At 34.8% G+C, this 25,000-nt stretch overlaps 2 protein-coding genes and 1 long non-coding RNA gene across 8 annotated transcripts; 1 reads left to right on the forward strand and 2 right to left on the reverse strand.

Moving 5' to 3' along the window:
• Nucleotides 1–4,987: 4,987 nt before the first annotated feature.
• Nucleotides 4,988–6,926, reverse strand: LOC133874081 (remorin 4.1-like). The gene is made up of 2 exons (XM_062311912.1): nucleotides 6,115–6,926; nucleotides 4,988–5,539 (listed from the first exon to the last, which is right to left on the reverse strand). Exons 1-2 carry the CDS (start codon nucleotides 6,733–6,735, stop codon nucleotides 5,345–5,347), a joined length of 816 nt encoding a protein of 271 aa, XP_062167896.1. The 5' UTR covers nucleotides 6,736–6,926; the 3' UTR covers nucleotides 4,988–5,344.
• Nucleotides 6,927–12,116: 5,190 nt separating this feature from the next.
• Nucleotides 12,117–13,552, forward strand: LOC133872715 (uncharacterized). The gene is made up of 3 exons (XR_009901068.1): nucleotides 12,117–12,184; nucleotides 13,287–13,424; nucleotides 13,500–13,552. It is a non-coding gene; the product is annotated as an uncharacterized LOC133872715 (long non-coding RNA).
• Nucleotides 13,553–14,756: 1,204 nt separating this feature from the next.
• LOC133873836 (uncharacterized) lies at nucleotides 14,757–24,076 on the reverse strand. Of its 6 annotated transcripts, XM_062311612.1 has the most exons (10): nucleotides 23,838–24,076; nucleotides 22,595–22,869; nucleotides 22,353–22,495; nucleotides 22,160–22,255; nucleotides 20,115–20,202; nucleotides 17,135–17,219; nucleotides 16,919–16,982; nucleotides 16,731–16,820; nucleotides 15,338–15,413; nucleotides 14,757–15,079 (listed from the first exon to the last, which is right to left on the reverse strand). In XM_062311612.1, the coding sequence occupies exons 3-9, from the start codon at nucleotides 22,461–22,463 to the stop codon at nucleotides 15,342–15,344; spliced, it is 606 nt and encodes a 201-aa protein (XP_062167596.1). In that variant the 5' UTR covers nucleotides 22,464–22,495; nucleotides 22,595–22,869; nucleotides 23,838–24,076; the 3' UTR covers nucleotides 14,757–15,079; nucleotides 15,338–15,341. The 6 variants fall into 6 exon arrangements, with proteins under 6 accessions (XP_062167596.1, XP_062167598.1, XP_062167597.1 ...); XM_062311614.1 differs by lacking the exon at nucleotides 14,757–15,079 and having other exon boundaries at nucleotides 15,087–15,413; nucleotides 22,595–22,685; nucleotides 23,903–24,076; XM_062311613.1 differs by lacking the exon at nucleotides 14,757–15,079 and having other exon boundaries at nucleotides 15,087–15,413; nucleotides 23,903–24,076.
• Between the last annotated feature and the right edge of the window lie 924 nt (nucleotides 24,077–25,000).

Consider the following 25,000-nt stretch of genomic DNA (forward strand, 5'->3'; position numbering starts at 1 on the left):
TTCTCCCCTAATCTCAATACGTAAAAATGGTTGTTGCCAGTGTTATTTTCTCTTGCTACGCCTTCTGGTGAAACAAGCAGTGGGCCACCCCACTGTGAATCGAATACCTGGGCTTTCTTATGGCGTTCTACAACTATGGGCCCTGAGTTTGGCTGGACTCTCAATGGTGTGGGTGTCAACTGTCAACGGTGAATTAGTTGAGTGCATACAGTTTACAACGTGCTGTTTGAAAAGAGAAAGAGATTTCAAAACATAGTTAATCAAAATATGATTTTTAAAAATATAGTTAAATATCTAAGAAAATTTCAATTCCGCTTTTAAAATAATATGTTTCTAAAAATGCATTTCATTGCCTACTATTTGATTTAAACCGGCCATGATTTTGTTTAAAATATACTTAAATCAATCATATATATATATTAGAAAAACAAAATCAATGAGGATATGACAACTATTGTAATAATTTTTTTTTTTTTTTTTACCATTAAAAAGAAGTCAGAAAACAATGAGTGAAAAGAAGCTAGTGTACCTAAATCATTGTTATAGTTGCTGATGAAATTTATGGCACTCATAAATATAGCTCTTCATGTCCGATTTGCCGTCAAAGGAATATGATATTCTCCGTTTCATATGATATGAATAATATTTATTTTATGTTCATTATTTAAAGTTGTTTGTTTTTAATAGTATATATAAATTTAATATTGTCACGTCTTTTAAAAAAATTTAAATTATGTAAAATTATGTACATTAAATACACAAATTTTAAATTCTGATCATAAAATAAATATTATTCATTTAACTTGAAATGGAGAAGATCTTTGTCCCCGTCCAAGAGCATTTGAGAACCATAAGTTTTGTGCCAAACTCTGGTTTTTCACACTGAAATTAATATGAACAATTGATTTAATTTTCTCGTCAAAAGAAATGTAGAAAACTATTTTCTTTTTTTAATGAGTAGACAGTTCTGCTTCCTTAATACGTGCATGACAAAATTTTGATATGGAGAAGAAATTTTAAGCGGACCTTTTTCTTTTTCTTTTTTCTTTTTTTTTTTTATTTTTTATTTGTGTGATAAAACAATTAATTTTGGATGTCTACCATATAAAAAATGTAGATACTAAGGAAATTTTTAAAATTTTGGGGCGTAAACTTCTCAAGCCAATATTTGGGTCCGCTCTTAATGACATGTAACAAACGTTTTGAAGTTTAGTTTGGGTCTAGTTTCAGTTAAAACTATTAGAATTTGATAAAGTCTATTAAATCTTACTTTTCCATAAAAGACACCTTAAGGGAAGAGGTTTGCTTAAAGCTTATAAAGCCAATAACCCAAATATACCTTGGCAATGGAAAACTCTTAACACACATCCTCACATGTGGCACTATTGTCCCAACACGTGTACAACGGGAGGGAAGGCTCAATATTGTCAAAGTTCTAATATCATGATAAAGTCTATTGAACCTTACTTTTCCATAAAATGCACCTTATGCTCCGTTTATTTCGGCGTAAAATAATTTTGGCATTTTTCGGTGTTTGATAGGGACGAAAAAAATAGACAACCGAAAAATTATTTCTGTTTGACCAAAAATGCTTAGTAAATTAAAAGCGTAAATCATTTTCCGAAGACGCCAGACGCATTCGACCCCTATTAAACGACACAGTCAACCTTCACTTCAAGCAGTCAACCATCGTCGAAATCTTGCTAGTACCGAAATCTGACAACATTCGGTCAATATCGCCGGAATCCGGCAACGGAATCCGGCCATCGTTGCCGGAATCCAGTAATCCTAGATTCTAGCAACCGTATTCCGGCCATCTGGCCAAAAAATTCTGGCCTACTAGCTGGATTCTAGCGGTTCTGGCATATTCCGGCCAGTATGCCGGAATCCGGCCAACGCAGATTCCAACGAAACTGTTCGGATTCCGACCTTTATCTTGAATTATGGTTATAGTAGCTGGAATGGCGGAATCCGATCCAGGCTTATAAAGTCCATGATTCAGGCATACCTTGACAATACAGAACTCTTAACAGGATTGAGACATGTGTTCCATATTAGAACATAAAGGACATGTGACCCACTTTTAATGCATCTAATTTCAATTAGAACTACACCCAAATTGAATCCAAAAGTTTTGATCTTCCATGTAAAAGTGATAAACTCATCAAGCAAATTAAATGACCGATTAAAGTAAAGTTCGGTGGGAGTTAAAAAGAAAAAAAAAATGGAAAAGAAAAAGAAAAACAAAGACAGAGACAAAAACAAGAGAGAGAGAGAGAGAAAAGAAAAAAAAAAATCGATGATTTGCTATGTTAAAAGAATTGCAGGCCTAGAAGCAAGAGATCTTTGAATATCTTGTTTTTCGGCCTTACCTTTCACTACTAGACAACGGTATGTGCCCCATTTCAGGCTCCACTCCTTTATCTTAATTAATTATTAATCATGGGAGATTGCCAACACTACTAGTGAATCACGGTCCAACTTCTTTGTAAAAAAGTGAAAAATTAATAAACATGCATTTTACTATTTGTTTCCTCTTTTTTTTTTTTTTTTTTTTTTTACCCTTTACTTTCTTCTTCTTCTTCTTATTTTTTTTTTTGGTCAAATGTAACATAAAATGCTTATAATCTAGTAATATCATTTACATCCCGTTAGTCAAATATTGTTTTTGGCTAGTCAAAATGTCAAAATGAGAGTAAAAGGAATTGGATACGGCTCAGCACTTTGGAAGAAAAAAATTGATCAGCTATATATATATATATATACTAATCTCAAACATTCTCTTTCCTCTCACTAAAAATAAAAAAATAAAAAAATAAAAAGAAAAGAGAGATAATATTTAAATAGAATAGTAAAAGTAGATAGTTAAAATATAACAAAAATATTGATTTTTTAGTTAAAATAGAAAGAAAATTTGATTAGCCACATGTAAATGCTCTAATCTGCTAGCTGAACTATTAATTCCCGATGCTGATTTCATTTGATTTCTGTTTGGATTTTTTGTTTGTTTTTCTGTTCACAGTCTGCCTTTGTAATGCTCAATTGTTACTGGACTATTTGTTGGCATAGTAGCTACATTAACCATCTTTTTTATTTGTTTAGATTGTGCTTAAATGTAGAGAGTAGCTCAAACGTTGTTCATGTAATGTTTGTGTGTTGTTTATATAGCTGTTTTAAGTCAGATTTTTTTGGCTTAGGGTGTATGAGGTCTTGTACCTTTATTTTTTGTAATAACCTTCGAGAGTTCTTCAGTAATATATGGTGACTCATGTTGTTTGTTAAAAAAAAAAAAATGATGGTGGGCTATGTAAGCCACTTTTTATGGCTTTCGGTGACTCAATTTGTCTGTAATGAAGCTTTATGGATCTCTTTCTTTGCCATTAACATAATGAATTCAAGAACACAATCCCTAGAATTATATATTAAATTAAGGATAAAGTTCTGAAAATCTAAATTATTTGGGTTCATTAAAAGCAAGATTTTGATGCCGCCGTTATTTACGGATGCAATTAAGCAATATTAATCCGGATTAATCTCCACTAAAATGATAGATTCGTACTAGGTGAACAAGTTCCCACCTTTATCACTAAGCATGCATGGCATGCTTTGATCAGTTTCAGATAAGTTGAATATTAAGATAAAATGGTCCCCGGGTCGGAGATCATTCTCACCGGATAAATGTTAAAGAGAAATGCTAGAATATTTTCTGATGTTCTCCTAGTATTCTCCTGCAATGGCATAGATGTAATTAAAAAATTACATCTATATCCTTTTGGATGGCATAGATGTAATTTTTTAATAAAAAAAATTACATCTATGCCATTTCAGAAGAACACAAAAAAATGCTCTAGCATTCCTCAATGTTAAATACTACACTCCAATTTTACTTGGTTGATAGTTGATAGTTGATAGTGTCCACCTGACCTAACCATTTTTTTTTTTTTAACAATTAATGGCTAATCCAATGGCGCTGTCATATCAGCCCAATAAGACATGAGTGATATAAATGTATAGTATGTAGCATTGCAAGCTAAATTCCAAAGACGGATTGACACTACGTCATCAACAGAGTGAGATAAAAGTATGGTTTATGATCATTACTTCTTCCGAGCTCACTCATATTTATTATGGAATTTTTTCTGCAGTACTAAATTAATTACTGCTCCGTTTATTTGAGCGTAAAATATTTTCTGAAAAATATTTTTTTTATATTTTTCGGTGTTTGGTGCAACCGAAAATAATGGTCAACGGAAATCATTTTCAGTTTGACCGTAAAAGTCTATTTCATTTTTGGAAAACAATTTACGATTTTGAAAACTATATATTGTTTTCTGAATTTAAACTATTCATTCTTGCACGCACGTTTGTGGGAATCCGTTATCGTCAGGCATTGAAGTTTGTTGGTAACCCGAATCAACCGCCAAAGGTCCTCGAATTTTGGTATCCAATTGTTGGAATCCGACGACACTAGCTGGATTCCGACAACCATCGCTAGAATCTAGCAATCGCCGTCGAAATCTTACCGGCTAGTGATAGAATCTTGTGGCCGATGGTTTTTTGCTGTTGATGATTTTTTTGTAAGAGCTAAACGCTGAAAAATATTTTCAAGAAAATTATTTTTGTTGAAAATATTTTATGGCAAAAAACATTTTATGTCAAAATAAACGGAACATATATGTCAAATCTGATTCATTTATTTCTCCAAACAAGTTTGAGCCTGTTAAAAAGTTACATAGTTAATTTTTTCTTTCTTCTTATAAAGTAAATATCATCATTGAAACTTAATTCTTTCTTCCTATAAAGTAAATATCATCATTGGAACTTTATTCCTTTTCGTAAATCTTTGTCAATCAGATAAACTAATTTCTATTTATGAACTTATAAAAATTAAATTCACAAATCATAAATTTGTAACAAATCATTCCGGAGGGCGTAATTGAAGCAATGTATAGGGTCCATGTTTCAGGAAAAATATAGGCACAAAATATATAGCAAAATATCATTCAATCTATAGCAGATAGATGTAAAACAGAGTTTAGACAAGCAAATGGCGTGCAATTAATTAAGCTAAGCACCAACTACCTATAGCTGCCAAGAAAAAGAAGCAAAATTACTGTACAAGACCCTCCACCATCATTAACAAGTCCCTCTCAAAATTCTAAGCACACTTCAAACACTCAAAAAGGAAAACACCCAATGGGGCCACAATAACTGCCCCCTTCTCATACAGGGTACCATGTGAAAGAGCCCTAATAAATTTGGGCCATTTATTGTGCATATAAATTTCTTTTTTTTTTTTGGGTAAAAGGAATTAAGGGAAATGTAGCTAATAGAGTAATAAGGCTCAGCTGAAGAAGGAGCGTTTGACAGGAGCTCTTCCAACAGCTCTCATCAAGTTGGCTACTTCGAGAACCCCGGCCACTTTTGTTCCTCTCCTACCCTCAGCCGATGCCCTCCTCTCTTCTGCTTTTCTGCGCGCTTTCGCCACATCATTCTGCATCTTTTCCAGAGCTCTTGCCCTTTTCTCCTCTAGTTTCCTCTACACAATGTCATAGTTATCAGTTACGGTGAAGAATATATCTTTTATATATATATATATATATAAGTGCTTAAAGAAAGAAAAGTTGAACTATCAATTCATGGTTCCAGCAGTTCAAAACTTTCCCAAAAATTTGGGGATGCAAGTGTTAAATATTTACCCCTTTTTTAAAAAGTTTAATCAAATAAAAAAAAATTAATTATTTAATCAATATTTTAACAGCCTTTCACGTGTGAGTTAAAACTTATTTTTAATCAATAAGACTCTACATATAAAATATTTAATTAAAATAATAGGTAAATGAAGGAGAGAGATTAATTCGAGTTCAGATACTATGTTAAATTACTATTTATTCTAACATCTTAATCTAGTAAAAAGAGATAAATCATTTAATGGCAAGAAGAGGAGACAACCTTTTCATGTGGTCTTAGGATGCATCATGATCGGAAAAGTAATTGTGTGAAAACAAACCAGTTTGATCGACGAACAAAACTTTCCCTTTTTCTTTTTCTATATATAGAAAATGTTTGGCTGATCAGATTATTAGTGACAAGATCGAGTGGAAATTTACGTACCTCAACTTTCTTCATCCACGATGTTGCCTTTTGAACCTGCTCACTCTCCCATCCGTTAATAATCGCGTCCTCCCTCTTAAACCGATTGTTGATCTTCGCAACCTTCGCGTTCTGCCATGCCGATATCTTCGATTCCACTTCCTCTTTCTTCACTAAGTGCACTGAAATCTCACTTTGAGAACCACTTCTTGTTGGAGCCCCGGGTCGAGGAGACGGAACCGGGTCAAACGGGTAATGATTATCCGGCACAATAGCCAACGGGTTCATCTCCTCCTCCGGCATCTCGTGATCTTCTCCAATCCTTGCCAAGTTGTTGTTTCCATTGCTTGCGCCTTCATTACCGTTAGAATTATTACTACTGTCTATAACCGACCCTGCAACCACCAAGGCGCTGAACTCCCTACTCATGCTTGTGAAGTTTTGATCACTTAAAGCACCTTCGCTAGCCATGGACACGGACGATGATCTATGGCTGCTCGTTTCCCAAACTTCCCTTCGACGGCCACGATTCACCGGTGGTGGGTGAGGTGGGGTCAGAGCGTGGATGTCCCGGATTTCTTCGTCTTCCTGATTGTCTTCTCCGTGGCTAGTGCTAGCGTATACTCTCTGATCATTCAACATGGCAAGATATGGCGAGGATCAAGCAGAAGCTGATGATCGACTGATGGAAGAGAAGTAAAAGTAAAGAGTGTAAGCATAGTCTACGGCTTTTGGTGTCAAGAATGTGAGAGAGAAATATGAGCCACACACATGCACATATAGAATTAAGGAGAATTCAAGAAGGGTTGAAGTGAAGTCCTAAAACGTAAGGCAAATGGGTAATGTTATAAATGCAATCATTGCAATGAGATCAAAATAAACTTTAGATTTTGAATATATTTCTAGCACTATTTTTTTAAAGCCCCTGTCTCTTTTGCTTTTTTCTTCTAGTACCCCACTTTATGTAGAACCTCTTTATCTACACCCTTGGCAATATAGTTGGCATTGGCATAATCAGCATTTAGCTTGCTTTTTTTTTTTTTTCTTTCTTTTTTTCAAATGGTTTATCTATAACCAAAGTGTAATAAATAAATCACATTTTTATTTTATAATTATCTCACAATGTTGACATTAATTTTTTTTTTTTTTTTAAAAAGAAAAAAGCAGTGATTGATCTATATGGTTGGTTAGTACTGCTATGTCAATATTGTAGGATATTTATGAAATAAAAATATGATTTCTAACAACTCTTACTCATAGAGTATAATGCTAGGTACCACATTTTTATTTTACAACTATTTTACAACCATGACATGATAGGCCCAACCAACTTTCAATTTTTTTTTTTTAACAAAGACCGGTCAAAGAATTGATTGATTCTGCTACATTAACATTATAAAATAATTATAGAATAAAAGTGTGATTTGCTATGTTACTCTTACCCATAACATAATCAATAACAACTAATATTAGGCCTCGTTTAGTTCATGTAATAGACTACTTGAATAGAATGACTATGGAATAGTCATTACTTTGTTTGGTAAGGATCTATTCTTTGGAATAGTTATTCTCATTTGAATAACTATTCCCTTACGAAGATGAATACTTATTCCTAAACCCCAAGGGGATGGCCTAGTGGTTAAGGCTTGAGGCTTCTAGAGATATTATCCCTTGAGATCTCGAGTTCGAGACTCACTGGATGCTACCTCCTCTTTAGGGTCAGCCACCCAGGCATAGCCCGCGTTTCAAGGCTCCATTCCTAAAGTGGCGTTGGGGATAGGGCCAAGGATTAGTCTGCGGATCTTGGCTGGGCCTTTACGCTCGGTTATTGCCTAGTCGTCGGGTAGCCCAATGTACTGTTCGACTATAAGTGAACCAGGATACACTGGTAAAATAAATAAATAAATAAAAAAGAAGAATACCTATTTCTCTAAAAAAAAAAAAATGAGAAGAATAGCTATTTCTAAAGGAATAGACTACATTTTCTTTTTAAAAAAAAACACTTATTATTTTCTATTTTCTCTCAATTTTTTTTTTTTTAAAAATAAAAAAAGGAAAAAAAAAACTTTTACAGTGGTTCGTGGTCGGCCAGGCACATACGGATTTGGAAGTAGTCACACCACTCGTGGAGCATTTAGGAGTGGTACAGGCCACCCTCAATGAGTATTTGGGGTGGCTAGGCCACCCACCAAAGAGCTAGGGGCCGGTGGCCGTGGCCAACCCCGGCTTTTTGGTGTTTCAAAAAAAACAATTTTTTTTTTAATTTTTTTTTTTAAAAATAATGTGGGTTTTCTTTTTAGTAATTTTTTAATTGGATTTCAATTAAAATATATGAGTTATTACCAAATTAAAGAGTAGAAATAACCATTCTATTTTATTAATAATAATAACTATTTCATTTCTTAATAAAATACTTATTTTGCGAACTAAACGAAACCTCAGTATTGAAGCATAGGATGGTGTTGACACAAGAACCTAGGTTCAAGAAGTAAGATACGTAAGAATAGGATGCCAACCACTTATGGATCCATGGGTGGTCACACCATTTTTGGAGCATTTATTGGTGGTACAGGCCACCCTCAATGAGCACCCTCAGCTTTTTTGTTGTTTCAAAAAAAAAAAAAAAAAAAAAAATTAATTTGAGTTTCTTTTTAATTTTTTTTTAAAAATAATGTGAAATTTCTTTTAGTAATTTTAATTGAATTTCAATTAAAATATATGAGTTATTACCAAACTAAATAGTAAAAATATTCATATATATATATATTTTTTTAATAATAACTATTTATTTTTCAATAAATTACTGATTTCGAGTACCAAACCAAACTTTAGTATCGAAGATGGGATGCTGTTCACACGAGATCCAAGGATAAAGAATTAAGATGCGTAAGAATCGGATAAATAAATAAAAACAAAACATGCTCTTAAATTTCCCACCAATAAACAAAAGGACGTTTTAACCATCCAACGTACCATCCTATTTATTGTGCTAGCGGAGGTTTCAATTAACTCTTATCAAAGGGTACCGTGAACGAAGAGGGTGTTTAATAAACAAAAAAAATAAATAAAAAAATATACATTTCACACTAGTCCTTTGAGGTCACCTCAACTGAGTATACTCTACTCCCTGTATTGTTGGTCGGGATTTGTAACTCCTATTTAAGTTTCAGAACAATTATGACCTCATCAATTGCTAAGTCTACATTTTTTTACGTAAGCATATGCTCTATATTCTCATTTCTCGAGTGGAGATGGATCGGGAGTGGCCTCGGTTTGCAACTTGTTGGATTGCAATTGTGGGAAATGAAACTCGTATGTCTAAATGAGTAATTTTATAAGTCTGTTGTGTGTTAATTTTGTGTCCCTTTAAAAATGATGTGGTTTTTAAAATTATTATTTGATCAAAATTCAATAGTGATCAATTACAAACTCAATAGTAATTTTAAAAGGCACATCGAGTGACACAAGAGAGACCTCTAGCATTACTCATGTATAAATAATAAATAGGCACTCCAGACAAGTTTGGACATCGGGGCTTCAATTGTACTGTAATAGGCCGAAGAGACGACTAATGCTAGAAGTCACTCTTGTATCCATCAAAAAATAAGATGACTTTTAAAATCACCATTGAGTTTGTAATTGATTGCTATTGAATTTTGATCAAATAATGATTTTAAAAGCCATATCATTTTTAGAGGGACACAAGAGTGACATATGAGAGACTCTTGGAATTACTCAGGAAGAGACAACTACAAAAAAAAAATCCCAACATTTGAGTACTTTCCAAATTGATGTGAACTTTAAGATTAATGCTGAATCAAAATTCAAAGTAAGAACAACTTTACTTATACCCCTCGAAGTATAAGTGATTTTCAATCGTAACCTTAAAATTTAAAAATTTATGATGATGAAATTTCAGGTTTCAGTCTATTTAAAGTTCACTTTTTTTTTCTTTGGTTAAAATGCCCAAAATGCCCCCTTAAGAAATGTTAGAATTCAAAAAGAAAATTAAAAAATGCCTTGTTTGTAGTGGCTGTGGGTCTCGTGAGTGACTAGACTTTTGAATTTTCTTTTTTTTAAAAAAAAAAGAAAAGAAAAGAAAACAACAGTGAAATTATTAAATTAAAAGGAATTGATGCATGAAATATTGACATTATAAATTTTTAAACTACAAAGTTATAATTGCAAAATTACTTATATTTCATAAGGGTGTAAATGAAGTTATTCCAAAAGTAAATATAAAAAAGGAATGTTACAAATACAAACTCTATCCAGCATAAAGAGCATAAGGATTGAAAAAGTAAATAGTTTATACCAGAAAAAAAAAAAAAAAAAAAAAAAAAAAAAACTAATTAAATAGAAAAAAGGTATTTAGTAAACTTGTTATATAATTGGTATGACGCGACAGTGAAAATTAGTCATTAATTTCTTTTTTTTTTTATTATACAAGTCATTATTGATTCAAATGTTAATTTTAACTGTCCCGCCATTTCAATTATATAACAATCATAGAGCAATTAATTAAATAACATTAGTGATCAAATAAGATGGGTGTGAGGGAATCTGAAAGTATTGGGCATGTGTTTAAATAAAGAACGTTTTGGGCTGAAAAGTTGAAATAGTTAAGATTGAGAAGCAGCAATGCAAAAAATGTTCGATTTTATTTTATTTTAATTCCTAAAATAATTTATCAGGTGTCGGCCAAGGGATTTCCGCTGGAGCCCACCAACATTTAGGTAGTGCGGGTGGACCAGTCACTTCACTGCACACGCGTCGCAACATAGCATGCCAGTTCCTGTCGATGGACAACACGTGGCAAGAGCACCACTGTGATGGCCCGCCATCGGGGAAGCTACGTATGTTCCCTCCATGCAAGTGCTGACGAAATACCATTAGCTTGAGGCCACGTGTACGGTGCCACCAGGACTTTTCAATTAGGTTTTCAAGATGCCCACGCCTCAAGGGAAAAAAAAAAAGGATGTCCACGTCTCACGTGATGAATTCATATAATTTGCCCCTAATAATTTACAATTATCTTTCTTAATATGCTTTACTTTAGTGTTTTATGGTATTTAATATTCGGATATTTTATCTTATTTTTTTGATAGGATTTTGCAGTCCAATCAAACATTGGCATTTGGACTATTATTATTGCCTATTTGGAGGTATGTTGTGATGTAATGGAAGTATAGTATAAGAAAGTGGAATGTGTAAGTGGCACCAAACATTAAGTGACACTTAATTGTAACTTGGGTTTGTGAGAATGACCTATTGATGGAGATGATCATAGATAAAAACATAGCACCGACTATGACTAGGTCATAGTAAACAACAAGAAAGATTAAAGAATTAGTCTGCCCAAATCTCAATTTTAAGTTGAGCCCTTAACTTTTACGGGAGAGAAATTAATAGTGCAGAACGAAAAAAGAATATTAGTTTTAGTTTCATTTATACGGCAAACGTTGTAAACATTTGACACCCCCTTCCCTCTCCTCCCCCTTAATATGTCTTCACCTGTAAAACTTGAGCAGATCAAAGTTCAACGTTTTGCCAAAAGCATAAATGTCAAGGACAAGCTTATCTTTGAGTCTTTTATTTATAAAGCCTTATTAATTAGGGGTCATTCTCTTCTATAAATTGATGTTATTTATAGAAGAGAAACAAAACAAATATCCTAGGTAACATAAACTTATACAAAAACTAGATAAGATAAGAGTACTCAAGTCACATGTATACGCTAGATAAGATAATTATATAGCAGTAACTAGAAGAGATTAGTTGGAAATCTACTTTTTTCTGGAGAATGACTCCAATGAAGAAATGAAAACAGAAATAATTGTGTTATTTAAGTTGACTATTCTTTTTATTTTGTTCTTCTAGCACCAAGTCAATTTAAGTTTCTGCTCTTTGGTAGGAAACAGGTAATATATGATTATCGCTTGGGACAAATTAGTTTGTTTAATTTTATTCAGAGATAGAATCATAGAAGCCAATGATGGTTTTGACAGCAATCATCCAGCCAACAATGGGTGTACGTGAAGACAAGCAGCCAATCAATGATGGGTGCGATCGCAAGCAGCCAATGAAACCAGTATGCCTCTAATCTGTTTTCAGGATAGTACTTATTTATTTTAAGTTTTTTTTTTGGATGAATAAGTAGAACCATAATATAGACACAAAGAATCAAATTGTACATACAAAGACCTCCAAATTAAACCACTAGAACAAGCTAGAAAACAGAACACTGAAGCACAAAGAACTAAACCCAACTAAACATCAAACTAGAATAGCAGTATCAATATTCCATCTAGCTATGACATGGGCTAATATTCTCTTTGGTCTTCTTGAACTTTCCTTTTCCTGCAACCCGGGATCTAACCTCCCAGAAAATGAGCTTCAAGATTTGCTCTTCTGTACACTAATATTATTTATTTAAGTTTAATGGACACTAATTAAGTAATTATAATCCCCTTCTATCAACTTGCATGTATTGAATAAACAAAGATTCTAACATATGTTTTGCATTTGCTTTAGAGGTACAACATAGAGTATGACTATAGTAGTATCTCCATAGCCCACAACACGGTGTTTATAATGGTGTTTATATCACCTCCACCATCAATAAGTTTGATCTTACTTCTTTTATTTTTCATTAAGAATATCAGATACCTGATTTCTAATCTTGGTAAGAATTTTATGACTCATCTCAATTCTTTACTCGGATTGGCGAGACGATTGCTGATAAAATATCTGGGAAGCCTTTACCTACAATTAAGGTGCAGGGAAGAACCGACTGTCAAATGGCTTTCTCTATAAATACTTCTCCTTTTGTTGGGCGTGAGGTATTTCCCTATGAAACACTGTACATGGCTTTCTTTCCTTCCTCCTAGTGCCTCACCATTTTTATGAGCCTTGCATGAAGGCATCCTTGTAGGCAAGACAAGGCTAAGTATGCATGCTTTTAGTAACTCGATCTTGTCTGCATCAAGTATGCATGCCTTTATAATTAAGTGGTTTAAGTAATCCTGTTTTGATCTTTGATAAGCATCAATTATCTCTTTGCAAAGATCGATCTTGCATTTTATCTGTTTCTAGTCAGTGTTGTGGATTGGCTTAGCATATGTAACTAGAAAAGTTTTATGCTGGCCGGGATGGCCTTATAACTCAAACTTAATTTCTTTGTTCCTTTTCAGGAAAACTTGCGCGATCGGCTCTCCCGTGAGCTTGAGCGTAATTTGGCTATGAGAGTTGATGATGGAGAAACAGCGTATACATTCGTTGTTAGTGGTCGTGGTACTTTACATATCACCATGCATACTGATAGAAAACATGTAAGCATAGGCAATTTTGTTGCTCATGCATTTCTTCTGTGTACGTGCATATTTATGAATGATCATGCATTTCAGGCGAGTTATTAACAAAAAGGTGGATGACAAGCTGCTGGAACCGTATGATCGAGGTGAATTTCTAATAGAGGTTTTCCTTTATTGCTTGTTTAAGGGGTTAAAAGGAAAAGAGGACAATATTGATGTGTATATATACTTTGTAGTTGACATATATAGGTGTAACATACTTCAATGTTTCTTAATTTTATCGACATGCTTGTGCTTTCTTTCTTGTAATCCAGTTTAAATAATTGAGATGTGCATAGATAGATTATTTAAAAATATTGATACTCATGTAATGGTCTGAAAATTCTACCATTTGGTATTAAGTACATGCAAAGGCTTGGCTAGAAAACAGTGAAGTGGCTTTTTTGTTCTTTTTCTTTTTCCTCAAGATTAAAAATTGAGTGAAATTGGCCTCGATACCAGTGGCTACTTGTGCATTTTGCACACGGGTTAAGAGAACAGCAATCAGAAAAAAAAGGCATGTAGTCCTAGCAGTTACAGATAATCGGTAACTTTAGTGGAGCAGCAATCTACATCCAGGAAGACCTCAAAATCAGCGACGTACAAGTCAAAATCCTCGCCAGAATCCTCAACCTCTACTGCCTCATCGGCTCCTGCACCGCCGGAAGAACCTCTGATTGGATAGGCCGCCGCTACACCATCGTGGTATCCCAAGCCATCTTCTTTGCTGGAGCTATCCTCATGGGCTTCGCCACCAACTACGCCTTCTCAGTTAGGATGGGTCCCGTCACATGGGTCTACACCTCAGAGATCTTCCCATTGAAGCTACATGCCCAGGGTGTGAGTATCGGAGTAGCAGTGCAAAGGGTCATGAGTGAAGTCATTTCCATGACTTTTATTTCACTCTACAAGGCCGTCACCATCGGTGGGGCTTTTTCTTTCTTTTTGCTGGGATTGCCGCGCCGTCATTTTTGTTCATTTACTTTTTGCTATCGGAAACACAAGGTCGATCCCTTGAGGATATGGAGGGATTGTTCGGTAATTTAAGGTGGAACTTTGCTAGTTACAAGAACCCGAAGAATACAAGACTGAATGGTGATGATGATATGATGATGATGATAGGGTTCGGATTCGATGAAAGGAACGTTATCACAAATCCCATACAAAAAGTTTGTCCTATTATATTAATGTTAGATATTCTCCAGATTCTACCTCTCATCAACCTCATTGTACAGTATCTACTTCCGCCCAATCCAAATATATCTCTTCCAAGCTTTTGAGTTTTTATTTCTAGAACAATGACGTGAAATGTTAGGGTTGAATGCGTATTTTAATATCACTAAAGTGACGTATTTTAAGTGGTCAACATAAAAAACCAATTAAAACACATCATGTTGGCTTATGTAAAAAACATGGAATAACTGAGTGTAAAGAGTAGCATTACTAACATTACTCTAGTGATAACTTGAGAGGTTCTAATAATTGCATCCGATTGAGAGAAAACTTCAATAAGGTCCACCTGCCCTAATAAGTGGACTCCGCACCTTAGATTGTTTGAAATCTGCCCCGATAGAACTCTCTCTCACTGGAAGCTTGGACAGGCTAAAATTTAGTCAACCATCCATGATCCATACCTGAGGATAAAGAGAAAACTTCAACGAAGAATAAGATGAATAAGCCTACCATATACACCACACCAGGTTTTACCAAGAGACTTCTCTGCTCTTCTACTGTTTCCCTTTCAGTTAGTTTTCCCATACACAAACCCTCATGGAATAGTTTCTATTTTCTATTTTACAAGTAATTACTCTACAAGCTTGAAGAAATTATTTCAACTATTTGCCGAAAAAAAAAACAGCAGAAACATGTGCTTTTCAAGACAATTAGCCCACCAGCTTAAGGTTCGTCGGTCTGTTCTGCACCAGCCCACCATGAAACTGGACCCAAACCATCGTCATCAATTGATCCCTGAGAAATTGAGAACATAATTAGAGATTGAGACACCAAAAAAAAAAAGGGCCATTCAAAGAGTTTCACCTCAATGTAACATTGTTGGATCAATAGACACATATAGAGAGACATTGGGTGTGTGAGGAATAAACTAGGGGACCACTCATTTTCATTTTCACTGATAATAATCGGTTTTGATCACATTTAAGTTAACCAATAAATTAAGATATATGGTTCTATATAACACAGAAATACCAAAATATGAAATTTAGTTCAATCATGTTTCGGCTCTATTAATTTATACAGAATGCAAAAAATTCTCATATTTATGTTTGCCAATCTACTTGAATGTATTAAATCAATAATATGATGCACACGATTGATAGGGTATCATCCATGTTCACATATAATGATCAACTTTTTGTTGTTACGAAATAACAATGCTAAAATTTTTAAAAATTAGTGTTTTGTTTGCACATAAAGGGCATATTTTTTTTACTTTGTACATGAGATATTATTTGCCATTCAATAATACTCAAAAGACATCAGTTATTTGAGTAATTATAGAATGACAAATAATATCTCCTGTACAAGTCGAAAAATAGAATTATTTGACTCTATCAATTCATATAGAATGTAAAACATTTGATGCAAGGGGCGGAAATTTTATTTAGGTTTTATTAATTAATGGAGTTATTTGTATTCAATTTTAAATTTTATTTAATTTTAAGAGTCAATGGTGATTTGTAATTCAATAAATAGGTGTTGTCTTAAGTTATGTTAGGTAAATCAATAAATGAACGCTGCCCTAGATTATATTAGTTAAGTCAATAAATGGGCATTGTCCTAGGGTTTAATTGTGAGTCTAAGTGTGATTTGTGCTCCAATGGAGAAAGACTTTGATGGAATAAATTTATGAAAAATTGATTCTCTTTTCTTTCTTTCTCTCTTTACCCTAGCTTCTTTCCTCTTTCTCTCTTCTTCCCCTGGCTTCTCTAGCTCCTTCTAGCTTCTTCTTTCTCTTCTTTATCTCTCCCCTTAGCTTCTTTCTCCTCACTTCGCCATAATTTTACAGCGTATTTCTGTGATTATTGTTTGCCCCGAATCAACATTTTTTAACTTTATGGTTTGTAGATCTATTTGAAAATTGGATCAATAAATAACATTACTAGTATATAGAAATGGATGATGCTTTATCAAATTTGATAGGGCGACAGACATATAAACACACACACATCTCATGGTTGTTACAGCATTTTGAGAAAAGTATGAGATCAAGGAAGTTAGAACAAAGTGGGAACCCAGTCAAATTATGAAATCAGGTGACGAACTTACAGTAATCACCATCGGAGCAAATGGCTTAGCTTCTTCTGGCTGCTCAAGTGGGATAGGTGGATAACTTACGCTGTGAACTCGGAACATGATCTGCCATATTTAAAACCAAAAGTTAGCAAAAGCTTGTACATCAGATGTTTGAGCACTCCTATAACATATCAAAAGACCAAAAGCATAACTATATGTACCTCATCAATCCCATCAATAATAAATGGTTCTTCACCATACTCCCATTCCCATGTGCCTTTGTCCCTGCAGTCCCCAAAAATGCATAAAAGGTTATCATTAAGCATATTGATTTAAAAATGCGTCATAAAATTAACAGAAAAGAAATTGTGCAGGATTTGGCGATATGCATTGAATGGGGAAAAAAAGTAAAATATGAAACCAAGCAAGGAGCTTACTTTTTATTTGGGTCAGGTTTGAAGCGGGATGGAGATGGGAAAAGTTGGCCCGGTATATAAATGTCATCGAAAAATCCAAGTGATACTGTCATTTATGGAGTCAATATCAGTATGCCGGCACTACGTAAAATTTTATTACCTAAAAAGAAGATAGATCATTTTGACACACTAGAATTCAGAGAGAGTGAATATCCTTGCCGTGAAATGCTAGTTGTTTCACAAATGAGAAAAAAATTCATTGGTAGCACTAGACGATGTAAAAGACCAATGTAAACGAGAACCCCAAGCCAAACAAAATAGAGTATCCAGCTTTTATCACAATCTAGCAAGGGTGTAGATAATGAGGAGAACAATTACATTATTCTTGTGGAAGCTGAGAAGTGTGCTCAGTCTGGTGAAAGTGAAGGAGATAAGGACCAAGATGAAGGAAACATAGAAGTGCGCATATTGGGTTAGTTAAGGTGAGGCAAAGCAAAATGAACACAGAGAATGAGATTGAGAAAGACAACCAACCCAGAAATGCAACTGGTTTCAGGTTTGAAATTAATCACTGATCAAGGAAATCAATGGTTGATAGCGGCTTTTATCACAATCTAGCAAGGGTGTAGATAATGAGGAGACCAATTACATAATTCTTGTGGAAGCTGAGAGGTGTGCAGTCTATGGTGAAAGTGAAGGAGAAAAGGATCAAAATGAAGGAAACATAGAAGTGAGCAAATTGGGTTAGTTAAGGTGAGGCAAAGCAAAATGAATGCAGAGAATGAGATTGAGGAAGGAGTAATGCTACACACACTCCCACTTCCCCACACCCATTACCACACTCCCTTAAGTGGATTTTAAAACCACCATTGGCTTTGATATGGATCTCTATTGGATTTTAATCTAGTGGTGGTTTTAAAAGCCACCTAAGGGAGTGTGAAAATGGGTGTGGGGAAGTGGGAGTGTGTAACATTACTCATTTTCAAATGAAACCTGACATCTGGTTCTTTTTAGAAGGTTGGTCCCATTAATTTGCATAGGAAAGATCTGAGGAAAATCTAAACTAATTTCATTGTTGAAGGAAGTGATTTTCCACCTTTAGGGGCAGCACCGGAACTGAAAATGGCCTCTTATTCAACGCCCCAAGTCTGTAGAGCACCAGTGAGTAGAAACACAGGCTGCAGCAATGGATGTATTACATGGCCCAAAATCACATGGATGTGGCAAGTTTCTTAACAACTTCGAACTTTCCATCACGAAAGACTTCATGGGCTCATATAGTTTGAAAACCTGAGACTAGTTAATATTTTTTTTATCAGAACTACAACAGGAAGTAGGAACCACAAGAGAAGCTGTTAATGATATTCCTCCGGGAATATCTTCCTTAGGACATATTGCTTGGGGAATTCTCTAGTTGGTGTAGGGGAAGGGTACGATTTGAAAATGAAACAATGAGAAAAAACCTAGGATTTGGGTGGCTGTTCCTGAGCTGTGAATAATAACCTGGGAATGGTATTTGATCCTTCTTGGTTACTTGGAAGCTTGATGGTTGAGTGACTTAGAGTTTGCACAGTATCGATTTGAAAGAAAGGAACCAAAGCAAAAACAGGTCTGATATATTTATAAAATTTATAGGATGTTAAAATAAAAAGAAAGAAGAAAAAGAAAATATTCTCCAAGCCTCACTCATAGAAATCCTAAGCACCACAATTAGGGTTTCTTCAGCATCATACCTCGCATCATACAAACCTTAAGAGCAATCATTGCTAGAAATTCTCATAAGCAAGTCCCTCTACTGAATTGATAGTGCTACATCAATATTTATGGAAAACTAAACCTAACCCTAACATTCAGGTTTCTAGTTCATTTTTTTTGTGGTTAGGTTGATGTGAAGTGTTGAATCTCAGAAAATTGAGATTTGGTGATTGTATAGTTTTTTTGTTTGTTTGGTGGCTGTTTGTTGTTTGTAAGCAAGATGCTTGTTAGCATCAGTAGTTCTAGCAGATTTCTGCTGGAGGGTGTTGTATTCTTTGCGTTGTTAATAGAAAATTCATTCATCCAAAAAAAAAAAAAAAAAAACTAACCCTAAAAAGATTTGGACTTTATAGGCTTTGACCACTAGGCTCAAATTAAATAACTAATAAAAACCTAAAAACATAATAAAAGCCAAAGTAGGTCCTAATGCACTAAAACTTCCGTCCATACCCACAAACAAATATGGAAATTAAAAAAAAAAATCCAACTCCTAAATTGAATAAAATTAGACAATCAAACAAAATTAGCTTCTCGCTCCATTAATCAGTAGTTCCACAAATGGCTAAAAAATTTTAGTACAAAGACCAGCCAACCAAATCAAGCAGCTTAAAGATCTCCTGCTTAATTGAGCAACCTGTCTCTAATTACTTTAATTTGGGCTCATATGGTTGAGCTGACTACTTGTTACATAATGAACTTCTGAATGTCAATTAAATTACTCATCGATGTCTTCATCTTCTGTGAAAAAAGCTGGAGAGAGATGGGGATGGCCTATATATAGTTTCACCCACGTAACTAAGAAATGAAGAAGAGGATTTATGCAGCTGAACCAAAATAGCTAGAAAAAAAAAATACTGCAAATGATTGGGATCATCTTATCCAACAGGACTACTCTTAAAAGTCATAGATGTAGCTGAGTATATATCCTCCTCATTACCACTTATCATCTTTTAATCGAGATCTAGGGGGTGGGAAAATTTTCCTTCAAAAATCGGATTCTCTTATGAACTAGAGTGCACACCTTAATAAGTGGAAAAGTATTCTTGATAGGCCAAAAAATCTTGAGCCTGCTGGGTAGGCACTCAGAAACAAGTCCAAAAGAGGAGCACATGCATACAAGTGGCACATTTGTGATGAATAAAGTAATACTTGTAAACGGAAAAAGAAGGGGTAAAAAGAATAATAAATTAGATGCAGAAGCACTAGTCGCATTACAGTCAAATAAGTAAAGATGTGCAATACATACAGCGTAAACCCGTAGCATTAGATTCTTTAAGTTTTGCACCAATGATCTCTCCCACAAATGGACGAAACATAATCATTCTGAACACCACCTGCAAAAAAAAAAAAAAAAGAACTATAAAACTGTTTTCTGATTAATAACTTGAAATGTAGGGATTCACATTCCAAGAGTGCATTTGGTACTGCAATTTCGCAAACAAAAGTGTAATTTTAAACCAAATCGCAGATAATGTATTGTTTGGGAGTGCGTTTTAAAAAATTGCAATTTGAAAACGTAAAAAAATTTGCGTTTTCAAATCGCATGCAAGGAGGTGCGTTTTATAAAACACACGATTTTAAAAGTGAGTGCGATTTTAAATGCCAAACTGCGATTTTACCAAACACTTCACTGTATTTTTAAAATTCACGTTTTTCAAATCTCACGTTTTAAAAATCGTTATTTTTAAATCGCACTTATTGAAATCGCAAACTTAAACAGACCATAAGTAAATAGATAAATTATGGCTTATAGAATAAATGGACACCAAATCCACTTGTACATGGCAAGAAAACAACCATAGCCACCGATACGCTGGAGAGGGAGGAAAAAAGGCGCTAAGGAAAACAAACAAGCTAATTCAAATTCTATCGGAAACACAAGCGACTCATTCAACTATAAAGTGAAATCTAAACGTCCATTTAGCAAAAGCTTTGCATGAATCAAGAAAACCATATTTTATCCTATCTAACAAAAGTGAAACCAAAATTACAATTCCAAAAGTATATATATACAAATCGGAACTACAATAAAATATTACTAGACCACTATTGTTCCTCTTAAGACCTTGAGAATCGATACAAGATATAGTCAAATCTTAAGTTTCATTCCATAAAGGACTATATTAATAATCTTTTGCCTCAATCAGCAACCTACTAGAGATACTACCTTCCGCATGTTTTTTATAAGTAAATGCAATTTATTAAAAAGCACAAAAGGCGCAACCTAAGTACATAGGAAGTATAAAAGAGAAATACCTAGGTAGAAGATATTGAAGACACTACTACCTTCCACATTTTACCTCCTTCAAACTGATAAACTGATTTTCCATAACGATATTGAATATGTAGCTACAAACCAAATATATGGGTCTTGCATATACGAAGTCATAAAAGAGAATGCCAAACAATAAATGAGAAGATGGTAGAAAAATGCTAATTGACCTTGCAGGGTGACTTTTTTTCTTTGATAAGTAACACAATTTATTGAAAAAGAAAAGGTACCCTTAAGCATATGGGTAGCACACACAAGGATCCCTGAAAAAAATACAACCTATAATTGTAATTAAGTACAAAGGGAGACCTTGCAAGTGAAAATGAATCCAAGTAAATTAAAACAAATACAAAAGTACAAGTGCCAAAGTTGTAACCCCAGTTTAGGCACATCACTCTACCACTCTAAATTAAGTCTAGCGGGCATAAAAGTTATAGAAACATAATGATAATACAGAAGAAGACAAAAAAAAAAAAAAAACCACAAGCACTATATATATATATTGAAAGCTAATTGCAAATTTTTTTTTTTTTTTTTGATAAGTAACTGCAATTTATAAAAAAAAAAAGCAGAAAGGCGCAAACCTTATACACGAGAAGTATACAAGAGAACCACTAAAAGGGACGAACAGAGAATAATTTTAAAAAATCTACATAAGTAAAAACATTCAAGCTATGATGGGACGCTATCTAAATATATAACGTATTTAGCAACCGCTTCCGTAGCTTCACCATAGAGCAACTAAATATAAACAAAAGTAAGTTTCAAACTGAGTTCAGACTTTTGTCTAAACTATCCCAAACTAGTTTTGCTTTAAGTATAGACAAACTGGATATAAAACAAAACCAATTGAAAATCAATTTTTTTTTTTTCAGGTTTAGTTTAGACCAGAACTAAAACAATGATTTCTCAAGACCCTCCCTAAGAGTCCCATTTAAAGAATCGAGCCTAAGATTCATGGGAGTCCAATAAAGATTTAAGCTTTAAGTAGAAGAAGGTAAAGTATTCATCAAGCATACCGTATAGGTCGCAGCGCCATCACCGGGACAGATAAAGCCACCTTTAATGGCGCGGATATCATAGATGGAGACACAAAGACCCAATGTTGCAATAACCTTCAACACAACAAGAATAGAGCCTTTCAGATGATGTCAACAATGGTTGATTGATCCCAGTAAAAAAACAGTGACTTGAGAAAACCATAGAGGAAACCTTGTCTAGGAAAAGTCTTTCAAGCTCTCCTTTGACAGCTTCCTCGCGGGGAAGGCTAAGGAGACTTGGCGGCAAGCGAAAGGTGTGCTCCAATCGGCTAAGGTAGAACATCTGGGCCTCCTTCAAAAAGTTTATAATCCAAACTGAAACCAATGAAGATTTCTCATGTTATATTCAAAGACTAAAACTTTAAGCAAAATCCATTTTGTTGCTATGTTACATCTGAAGGGTGAGAGGTTTACTTGAGATTTGGTGGCTGGAAAATGGTGATCACGCGCAGCGGACAGGACAGGCAAAGAGGAGGGCCTGTCTTTAAGGATTCGGCAAGATCTCCTGTTATTCCAAAAGTACAGTGCAGATTAAAAATCCAGAAGCCACGTCACCATTTTAAATGGATTGGGGGCTGATCACGGGCTACATCAGTCCATTCTTTTGTATCCTCCTTCCCACACATCAAACACACTCACTTGCAATTCTAAATTTCCAAAGCAAACACCGCTGCCCACACTAAGTAACACTACAAAGATGACCAAACATGCAACTCCCTCTCAATTATACTTGTATTTCTCTTCCATTGCATCACAACTTTAAACAATAACTCAAACAATTATCAAAACATAAACATAATAACATTTAAACAAAATAGCTTAAGCACTAATTTAAAAAATGAAAAAGAACATATTCTTTATTCAACAAGACGAAACACCAATAACATCTAAAGTGTGTAAAATATTTCATCACCAACATCTCACACACCACGTGGAAACACACACGGCCATGTGTAAAGCATTATGAGCAAATATTCCTCCCAAAAAAGACGTGCAGTTAGAGTAGTAGGACAGGTGGGAATTTTGGGTGTAATTTCTGCAAGGCTAAGTGAACTAAGTTTCAGGCGCAAATCTCAGCACGGGAAGATGTATGTTATTGCCTAAAACATTGAACGGCTGATTTTCTGAAAGAATTGAGTGGGAGAGAGAAGAAGAGTGCATAACACGGACTTTCATTTTCAGAGGAAAAGTGAACAGGAAATGGTTCAGAAAATCGTTTTATTAGCGTTTAGTAGACTGTAAAGTACAGTACTACGGTTCTAGAATTCAATTTAACCAAAATTGGACAAAAACAAACGGTTAGGAAGATTTTTAAAAAATTAATAAAACTCAAGCCACTTATGCATGGATTTTTCAAAATTTTAACATAAAACAACTACGCTAGGAGAGGATATACAAGAAAATTATGGAAGTCAAAATTTCCAAAAAAATACAACTCATTTTCCCAAAATCTACCAATCTTGAAATGGAAATTAATCCATTTTCCCGAATTTCATGAGGAGGTAGCAACAGCAACAGAGAAGGGGTTGAATAATGTATAAACAACAAAAACCAAATAGAAGTTGGAGCTTGATCGAGTCGCAATACGATTACTCCCTAAGAAAACCAAACACCGAAACATCAGAAACCCCACAACAATCCTCAATCAACCACATACCCAAAAGCCCAAATAAAATGAAGAAAGCAATCAACGTTCATAAAAAGCTCCAGACTTTAACACACCAAAAACGAAAAGACCGGGTAAGAGAGATGCGCGTACAGCCCTATTTAGAGTCGTCTTCTTCGTCTGCTTCTTTGGAGAGAGATGGAAGCAGAGAAAATTGAGCTCTCTCTAATCAGGACTTGTTTAGTTGTTTTGAAGAAGGGGGCAATCGAAAATTTAAGTCATCTGTCCGGAGGGATTGAATGTGATTTGTATTTTTATAGTAAGTGAGAAATTAATATTATTTTATTAATTATATTAAAAAAAATTATGTAAAAAGCTCGTATTATTAAAATTTAAATAGGGATATATTTTATTTCATGGTTAAATATAAAATTGTTTCATGTGGTTTAAAAACTTTATTTTATTTATTTTTTATTTTTTTATTTTATTTTTTTATCATTGTGGTGAATGTCTGTTGACATAGTTTATAGTGAGAGAAGCTCCCGTTTTTAGTGAGAGAGAGAACCGTTAGTTTGCTTGTGTTTTTTGAGGAGGGAGGCCACGCCTCCCTCTTCCCTGGTTTTTTTGGTTAGTTGGTTTTTGTTGAAGTTTTGAGTCTCCCAACCGTTTGGGTTGTGGATGTTTAGTCTCCCTGGTGTGGATCCGGTGGGAGGTTAGTTTTTTTGTTGTTAGTTTATAAAGGCAGGAGAGTTCTCTGGTGAAGGTGCCGGCAGGAACTTGTCGTCCATGGCGTGTCGATGGCGGGGATCGTGGTCGAGTTTTGTTCATTGTCAGATTTTGGAGGCCAGATCTACGAGTTTCCGTCATCTTCTGTTGGACATGCACCCTTCAACCTTGTTCGCCGTCAGTCTTTGGTGCTCCAGCTGCTCCCCACGGTTGTGCGGTCTCTCGGCGGTCGGCACGTGGTCTTCACGGGCCTGTGTGGATTTCGGATTGGGGCTGCGCGTGATGGCTACAACCCAGGTTTTTCGCCGTGGTTGGTGGTTCTGGTGGTGATTGGAGGCTTTTGGCGTTTGAGGGTTGAAGGGTTTTTTTTTGGCGACGGTGCGTGCAGCACACAGGCGGTGACTTTTTCGGTAGACAGCTTCTCTGTTGAGCTTTTTCCTGTGTTGTTGTTGTTGTGTTTCCTTTGACAGTTTGCTTTGTGCGCATAT

The sequence above is a fragment of the Alnus glutinosa genome, chromosome 7 (genome assembly GCF_958979055.1).
Source record: "Alnus glutinosa chromosome 7, dhAlnGlut1.1, whole genome shotgun sequence".
NCBI classification, from domain to species: Eukaryota; Viridiplantae; Streptophyta; class Magnoliopsida; order Fagales; family Betulaceae; genus Alnus; species Alnus glutinosa.

Excerpts from the sequence above, each read along its gene's own strand:
- LOC133873836 (XM_062311612.1), bottom strand. The coding sequence starts at position 22,463 with ATGTTCTACCTTAGCCGATTGGAGCACACCTTTCGCTTGCCGCCAAGT. Across the intron at positions 20,203-22,159 it reads ATGGCGCTGCGACCTATACG|GTGGTGTTCAGAATGATTAT; the intron begins GTATGCTTGATG and ends TTTTTTTTGCAG. Across the intron at positions 16,983-17,134 it reads AAACCTGACCCAAATAAAAA|GGACAAAGGCACATGGGAAT; the intron begins GTAAGCTCCTTG and ends TGGGGACTGCAG.
- LOC133874081 (XM_062311912.1), bottom strand. The coding sequence starts at position 6,735 with ATGTTGAATGATCAGAGAGTATACGCTAGCACTAGCCACGGAGAAGAC. Across the intron at positions 5,540-6,114 it reads CGTGGATGAAGAAAGTTGAG|AGGAAACTAGAGGAGAAAAG; the intron begins GTACGTAAATTT and ends GACATTGTGTAG.